At 27.2% G+C, this 9,224-nt stretch overlaps 1 protein-coding gene across 1 annotated transcript; it reads right to left on the reverse strand.

Moving 5' to 3' along the window:
• Positions 1-821: 821 nt before the first annotated feature.
• LOC137825441 (B3 domain-containing protein At5g24050-like) lies at positions 822-1,679 on the reverse strand. Its single transcript, XM_068631107.1, has one exon. The coding sequence runs from the start codon at positions 1,677-1,679 to the stop codon at positions 993-995; it is 687 nt and encodes a 228-aa protein (XP_068487208.1). The 3' UTR covers positions 822-992.
• Positions 1,680-9,224: the final 7,545 nt, after the last annotated feature.

Below are 9,224 nucleotides of genomic sequence, written 5' to 3' on the forward strand. Positions count from 1 at the left end.
AATGCAATAAAGATGTTATGTTTGTTTGTCATCTTTAATATTGATAGTCTTTTTCACGATTACGTATTGGTTGCCTTCAATTTTTAACATGACATTCACACCCACTGTTATTTCTTTCCTCCAACAAAAATTTATTTCTTTCTATTAACAAATTATAAAACTTCACCAAACCCTATGTCCTGGACAATAACTATTTCCCATTACCTCTTTTTGAATTTATTTTGTTTTATGAAGAACCGTTCATAATAAAATTTCTAGTGACAATATGTTAAGTAGTCGCGATTTTTTTTACTCTTATAAGTGATTATTTTTTTACATGTCATTTTACTTTTAACTTGATATATATATATATATATATATATTATTTGTTATTTTTGAATAATTGAAATAATATTAAGTTTAATAATGAATTGTATTCTTACTAAAATATATAAAAAAAAAAAATATATTCCCTTTTTTTAGTTTAGCATGGTCTTATGTATAGGTAATATGCATTTTTTTTATAACAGAATTTAAAATTATTATTTACCCGCAACCATGTATTTTGTGTTCTTTCTGCTATTACTAAGAGTTTGTCAAGATCACGTCACACAAGTTTCGCACTTGTCATTTGTGTTATAACTATTAAGGTATTTTTCTATTTCTACATCATAATTCTGCTGTTTTTCATACTTTAGCCATTGGTTTGTGGTGTGTATCTTATAATGATGGTTGTTTTGTAGAACTTTGGATGAAGAAAAAAACTTAGCGTCATTGCTTATCCTACTTTTTTTTTACAGGCAATGTAATTTGAATAAATAAAATAAATTTCAAAACTCCAATGTTTTCATAAACTATGTATTTGTTCACATAACGATCATATCAAATGAAAGGAACACATTACACGATTATCTTATTATCAGCAATATAAAGCTTGCATATTAATGTGCATTGAAACATTCATATATATAAAGATAAAGGGTATCAGGTATCAAATGATAGTGTTGATGACTTCAGATTTTGACAAGTGCAAAACACAGCTGAGAGGAGACTCTGAAGGACCAAAGTTGCAGTGTTTGATGGAGTTGGAGATCATTGTGACGCACAATCTGGTTCCATCCCTTGGTCAAGTTGTAGACGTTGCTTTTCTCCATTTTCCACTTCTTCAAGCTCATCTTGTACTCTTTCAAAGAAGGATCCAACACAGTCACTGACAACCCAACAAGCTTTCCGTTTTCTCTGATACCTTCTTCCAATGATGACTCCTCTGTCTGTGAAAGAAATCTGTTGGCAATCTTGGTGGGTGGAATAGACAACCGAGCATGCTTTGGGTTCAAATCTGTGCTAAAAAGTTTCTTTTTTGTCACAAACTTCACCTCACACCCATTAAGATCCTGAATCTTTTTCTGAAATTCCCTTGGCAGCAACTCACCAGATTCATCACCTTCTTCTTCCTCATCATCCACACTTGCATGCATGTTTACAAGTGAATTTTGTTCCTCTTCACTAAACAAGGACACTGCCTCCAACAAATATTCAAACACTGATTTACCATTACCACTTCCCTCCTCAATCTTGGTTCTCTTATTTGTTTCTTCTTCTTTGTCACCATGTTGGAAAAGACCAATCCTTGTTGTTGAACTTAATCTCTGCACATCATCATCATCATCATCATCATCATCATCATCATCATCATTCATCATCATCATCATCATCATCATCATCATCATCATCATCATCATCATCATCATCATCATCATCATCATCATCATCATCATCATCATCATCATCATCAATCATCATCATCATCATCATCATCATCATCATCATCATCATCATCATCATCATCATCATCATCATCATCAATCATCATCATCATCATCATCATCATCATCATCAATCATCATCATCATCATCATCATCATCATCATCATCATCATCATCATCATCATCATCATCATCAATCATCATCATCATCATCATCATCATCATCATCATATCATCATCATCATCATCATCATCATCATCATCATCATCATCATCATCATCATCATCATCATCAATCATCATCATCATCATCATCATCATCATCATCATCATCATCATCATCATCATCATCATCATCATCATCAATCATCATCATCATCATCATCATCATCATCATCAATCATCATCATCATCATCATCATCATCATCATCATCATCATCATCATCATCATCATCAATCATCATCATCATCATCATCATCATCATCATCATCATCATCATCATCATCATCATCATCATCATCATCATCATCATCATCATCATCATCATCATCATCATCATCATCATCATCAATCATCATCATCATCAATCATCATCATCATCAATCATCATCATCATCATCATCATCATCATCATCATCATCATCATCATCATCATCATCATCATCATCATCATCATCATCATCATCATCATCATCATCATCATCATCATCACATCATCATCATCATCATCATCATCATCATCATCATCATCATCATTCATCATCATCATCATCATCATCATCATCATCATCATCATCATCATCATCATCATCATCATCATCATCATCATCATCATCATCATCATCATCATCATCATCATCATCATCAATCATCATCATCATCATCATCATCATCATCATCATCAATCATCATCATCATCATCATCATCATCATCATCATCATCATCATCCATCATCATCATCATCATCATCATCATCCATCATCATCATCATCATCATCATCATCATCATCATCATCATCATCATCATCATCATCATCATCATCATCATCATCATCATCATCATCCATCATCATCATCATCATCATCATCCATCATCATCAATCATCATCATCATCATCATCATCATCATCATCATCATCATCATCATCATCATCATCATCAATCATCATCATCATCATCATCATCATCATCATCATCATCATCATCATCATCATCATCATCATCATCAATCATCATCATCATCATCATCATCATCATCATCATCATCAATCATCATCATCATCATCATCATCATCATCATCATCATCATCATCATCATCATCATCATCATCATCACATCATCATCATCATCATCATCATCATCATCATCATATCATCATCATCATCATCATCATCATCATCATCATCATCATCATCATCATCATCAATCATCATCATCATCATCATCATCATCATCATCATCATCATCATCATCATCATCCATCATCATCATCATCATCATCATCATCATCATCATCATCATCATCAATCATCATCATCATCATCATCATCATCATCATCATCATCATCATCATCATCATCATCATCATCATCATCATCATCATCATCATCATCATCATCATCATCAATCATCATCATCATCATCATCATCATCATCATCAATCATCATCATCATCCATCATCATCATCATCATCATCATCATCATCATCATCATCATCATCATCATCATCATCCATCATCATCATCATCATCATCATCATCAATCATCATCATCATCAATCAATCATCATCATCATCAAAAAAAAAAAATCATCATCATCATCATCATCATCATCATCATCATCATCATCATCAATCATCATCATCATCATCATCCATCATCATCAATCATCATCAATCATCATCATCATCAAATCATCATCATCATCATCATCATCATCCATCATCATCATCATCATCAATCATCATCATCATCATCATCATCCATCATCATCATCATCATCATCATCATCATCAATCATCATCATCATCATCATCATCAATCATCATCATCATCATCATCATCATCATCATCATCATCAATCATCATCATCATCATCATCAATCATCATCATCATCATCATCATCATCATCATCATCATTCATCATCATCATCATCAATCATCATCATCATCATCATCATCATCATCATCATCATCATCATCATCATCATCAATCATCATCATCATCATCATCATCATCATCATCATCATCCATCATCATCATCATCATCATCTTCATCATATCATCATCATCATCATCATCATCATCATCATCATCATCATCATCATCATCATCATCATCATCATCCATCATCATCCATCATCATCATCATCATCATCATCATATCATCATCATCATCATCATCATCATCATCATCATCATCATCATCATCGTTGCTTCTTCTGCTACATCCTTCTTCACTATTGATTCTCTTTGATGCTTTATAATCACTTTCTACTTCTTTCCCTTTCCTTCTGTGCCTCCTTTCTCTCATTTTCATGCACAAGCCTTCATAAACAAAATGGTTTTCTTCTTCCAAATTGCTTTACCTTTCACCTTACACAAGTTTTGTTTCTCTCTTTGCTTCTCTTCTATTTCTCTCTTTGCTGCTAGCTATGTATATGTAATGCTAGAAAAAAAGATAAACACTTATTTTCTAATGGTATCATATCAAGTTAAATCTTGATAAAATCAAAATATTTTTATTTAATAAGGTAATATGGTATATCAATATATATTTTTTAGTAAATCAGGTAATATTTGTGTAAATTTAACCGATTTTAATTTATTTTATATTGTGTAAATTTAGTAATGAAGATTATATTTTTCTGTAAATTTAATTGATATTTTTATTTTATGTAATATTTTGTAAATTAGTATATTCTTGATTATGTGACATTTGTATCCACTAAAATTCTTCTCTTCAATTGCTACAAGAAAAAAGATAAAACACTTCATAAAATAATGCATATTTTTTTTTCTGTTTGAATCAGATCCAAGATTAGCAAGATCAGTATATTTTGTGTAGATTTGCTAACGTAATATTTCTGTTAATTTAACTTATAATTATTTTGTTTTATGTCATATTGTGTAATTATATTTCTATCTCGTGTAAATTTAATTAATATTTTTTGTTAAAGTATATTTTTATTTTATGACATATAATGGTATATATATATATATAAAAGATTATTATATTTTCATCGTGTGTAAATTTAATTTATATTTTTCAATAAATATATTTTGATTTTATATGATATACTGTGGTGTTAATAAGATAACTACATTTCTATCTTGTGCAAATTTAATTGATATTTTTCATCAAGGTATATTTTTTGTTTTATATAGTATACTGTGTCGATTTTGCTATAACGGTGTATATATAAGATAATTATATTTCTATCTTGTGTAAATTTAATTTATATTTTTTATTAATTATATTTTTATTTTATACGATACTGTGCAGATTTAGCAGCAATAATAACGTTGTTGATAAAATAATTACATTTCTATCTTGTTTAAATTTAATTAATCTCTATTTGAATTTAAAAAGTAGTTATTAGGATAAAATTATAGGAAATTGGGTTTTTTTTTTATTTTTTTCTTCAATTTCGAATTTCAAAAAGAATTTAAATTTAAAACAAATAATTTTTAAGTTATTATATCTTAATATTACAGAGCTAGCAATAACGGTATTGATAAAATAAGTACATTTTTATCTTGTTACATTTAATTTTAAAAAAAATAGTATTTAAAAGGTGAAGTTGTAACAAATTGGGTTTTTTTTAAATATAAATTTCTCTAAATTTTTTAATATTCAAATTTTAATATTTTTTAAATTTATTATATTTTAATATTATAAAGTTAACAATAACCGTATTGATAAAAAATTAATTTGTATCTTGTTTAAATTTAGTTTATATTCTGATTAGAGTATATTTTAAAAGCCCCTTTTACGTTATTGGGCTTTAAGCCCACTTTACATCTTCTGGTTTATATTTTGTATATATTTCTTTTTGCACCGTGTAGAGAATTCTTGAAACACATTTTCTCTCTTTTCTCCACTTCTTTCTTGATTCTTCTACACTTTTTTTCTGTGTTCATCTTCCTTCTTCATCTTTTTCTACACTTTTTTTCTGTGTTCATCTCCCTTCTTCATCTTTTTTCTAAAGATCAATTCTTTTTGTTAAATTCAGTCTCTCTACATCATCAGTGTTTTGATTTAATAACGTAATATGGTAATATCAATCTATATTTTTTAGTTAATAGGGTAATATTTGTGTAAATTTAATTGATATTTTTATTTTATGTAATCTTTTTTAGATTTAGTATATTTTTTTATTGTGTGATACTGTTCCCAATCTTTTTCTTTTCATTCTTCTCTTCCATATTGCTTTAGGTTTTCATTCTTCAATTTTTTTTTATCTTTCCAGCTTTTCTTTTCTTTTAGCACCTCCTATTTTCCCTCTTCACTCTTTTTTTTCATCTTTCCAGTTTTTATTTTCTTTTATCACTTCCTATTTTCTCTCTTCACTCTCTTTTTTAAATCTTTCCAGTTTTTCTATTCTTTTAGCACCTCCTGTTTTCCCTCTTCACTCTTTTTTTGATCTTTACAGTTTTTTTTTTACTTTTAGCACCTCCTATTTTCCCTATCCAGTTTTTCTTTTCTTTTAGCACCTTATATTTTCCCTCTTCACTTTTTTTTTAACTTTCCAGTTTTTCTTTTCTTTTAGCACCTCCTATTTTCCGTCTTTCACTCCTCTCTCTCTCTGCATATACTACACACAAGAAAAAGATAAAACACTATTCAGAGAATAATGTATATTTTTTTCTGTTAGTATCTGATCCAGTATTCCCAAGATCCAAATATTTTTGTGTAGTTTTCCTAAAGTAATATTTGCTTAAATTAAATATATTTTATTTTATATGATATTGTGTAAATTTAGTATTGATAAAATAATTACATCTCTATCTTGTTTAAATTTAATTTATATTTTTATTATTTCATATTTTACAATTTAAAAAGTAGTTATTTAAAGGTTCAAATTATAAGAAATTGAATTATTATTTTTCAAATTCAAATTTCTCTAAATTTTTTAAAATTCAAAATTTAAATTTAAAACAAATAATTGTTATAGTCACTATATTTGTTATAAATTTAGCAATAAGGCTATTGATAAAATATTTATATTTGTATCTTGTTTAAATTTAATTTATATCCTAATTACAGTTTTCTTTTGAAAGTAGATTACAACGAGTGGGAAACTACGACACCTTCTAGTGCAGGTTTGTTATATTTCTGTTAGTTTTACATGCTTTCTCCAAACATTTATGATTCTCTATTGTAAATTGGTAATATAGCATTTAATTCTTAATTTTGGGTTTAATCACAATTATAAGATGTGTTTAATCATAGTAATGAAATATGTTTAATTACTATTTTTTATTATTTTCATTTACAAGTGATACCTCTTTAAAAATTGGTAATGCAACATTTAATTGTTATTTGTTTTTAATTTGTAGTATTTAATTGATACTATGAAATGTGTTTAATTGTTACTTTTCAATAATTTTGTTGTACTGTTTAATTATGAATCCATATTCCTTGTGATTTATTGTTTTTTTTAATATAAAAAGTTTCACAAAAAATTACTTAAAAATCGTTTTGTGTAAAAAATGAAAAATAAAATCTTTGTTACAAGATAAAAGTTATTTATACCATCTTTATTGTTGAGGCTCATTTATTTTCACTCCCTGTCACTTTTTTCCTTTCTTGTTACGAAATTGCTATAAAATAGACAATTTTATTTTATTGGAACAAGATAGGAAGAAGGGGACTGGGAATGAAGATGATTGGGTTTTAAGAATAAAGATCGAGTTTGTGTCTTTCCAAAAATAAAAGGAAAATATTTTCTTTATGTTGATGAAAACATGTCCAAGAAACTATTGAAAATGTATGAAAGAAGTAAAGATAAAAGTAATTACAAATCATAAAAGAAAAATTAAAACAATGGTAATGTTGAAGAGGGTAATCTTTTCCAATATTTTAGCAAAGAAAAAAATTAATTATAACCATAAAAGGTAATGAATAGGGAGGAGAAACATAAAATATTATTTAGTCTTAGTATTAAAATAATTAAAATTTTGTAATGTTTTTTATTCTTTTTTATTAGTTATAATTAGTAATATATTGATCATACCTCTTTTTTATTTATTTTATTGCAATTAATTCATACCTCTTTAGAAATTGAGGTTATGATGCTCATTTATTTTATTTGTTTGAAATTGTATACCTTATTTATTGATTTATTGATGTGAAGAGAACTGTTATCATAAATTAATCATAGCATTTGGTTTGGTTTTGATGTGTGAACTCTATAACAATCTTTTTATCTTTCTTTAGATATAATTTATTTTTTTATAAAAAGTTTAACAAAAAATTACTTAAATATATTCTTTGAAACCCTTTTAATAATTTTCATTGAAAAATTGTGATGTGCAAAATTAAAAAATTGTTTTTTCTTTATTATAAGATAAAAGTTATCGACACAATCTTATATGATAAACTGTGTAGATTCAGGAATAATTGTATTGATAAGATATTTTTATTAACATTAATTATAAATATAAATAATTTTTTTAATTTTGTGTATGTAATTTTTTTATGTGTAGGTGGGTTTTTAATAGGAAAAAATATTTGAATTTTAAAAATTAGTTATGTAATGGGTAAAACTGTAATATTTTTGATTTTATTTTTCAAATTCAAATTTCTCTAATTTTTTTTAAATTCAAATTTTTAATTTAAAACAAAATGACAGGTGAAGATAGAAAAATTCAAATTTTTTAACAATTGTTTGAACAAGCCCTGGAGGAACCTGTTTATATTATTTTATGATTTATTGTTTGTGACTAAAATTTTTAGACTTGGAACTAAGACAATTAGAATTTGTAAGATGTGTTAAATGAGATGTTTTGTTTTAAAACGAAATATTTTTGCTAATAGATAGGTAATAGTTCCTGCTAATACTCCTGAGCATTGTTGGCTCAATTGAAGTGTATGGATTTCAATGGTTAGAGAGATTTAGTGTCATAGGAACAAGATTATTTTTAAAGGAGATGTGGTAAATCATTCTGAAATTGGCTCAATTGAATGTTTGGTTGGTAACTTTTAAAATATCATCTGCTTGTTCATTTTAAAATAAAATATTACTGCTAATAGATAGATAATAGTTTCTCCTAATACTCCTAAGTATTATTGGCTCAGTTAGAAGGTTTTCGTCTAAGTAGGTCAAGCACATCAAGCTTATCGATCTTAGCAGCAAGTATGAAGTCATTTTCTGTCAACCCACCTGCAAGAACATGAATAAGTTTGATAAATGCTTGTTTATAGTATTTTATGTATTAGGTAGCCAATTTAAGAAAAACAAATGTT

The sequence above is a fragment of the Phaseolus vulgaris genome, chromosome 8 (genome assembly GCF_000499845.2).
Source record: "Phaseolus vulgaris cultivar G19833 chromosome 8, P. vulgaris v2.0, whole genome shotgun sequence".
NCBI classification, from domain to species: Eukaryota; Viridiplantae; Streptophyta; class Magnoliopsida; order Fabales; family Fabaceae; genus Phaseolus; species Phaseolus vulgaris.

Bases quoted from the DNA above. Each gene is read 5' to 3' on its own strand.
- LOC137825441 (XM_068631107.1), bottom strand. From the start codon at position 1,679: ATGAATGATGATGATGATGATGATGATGATGATGATGATGATGATGTG.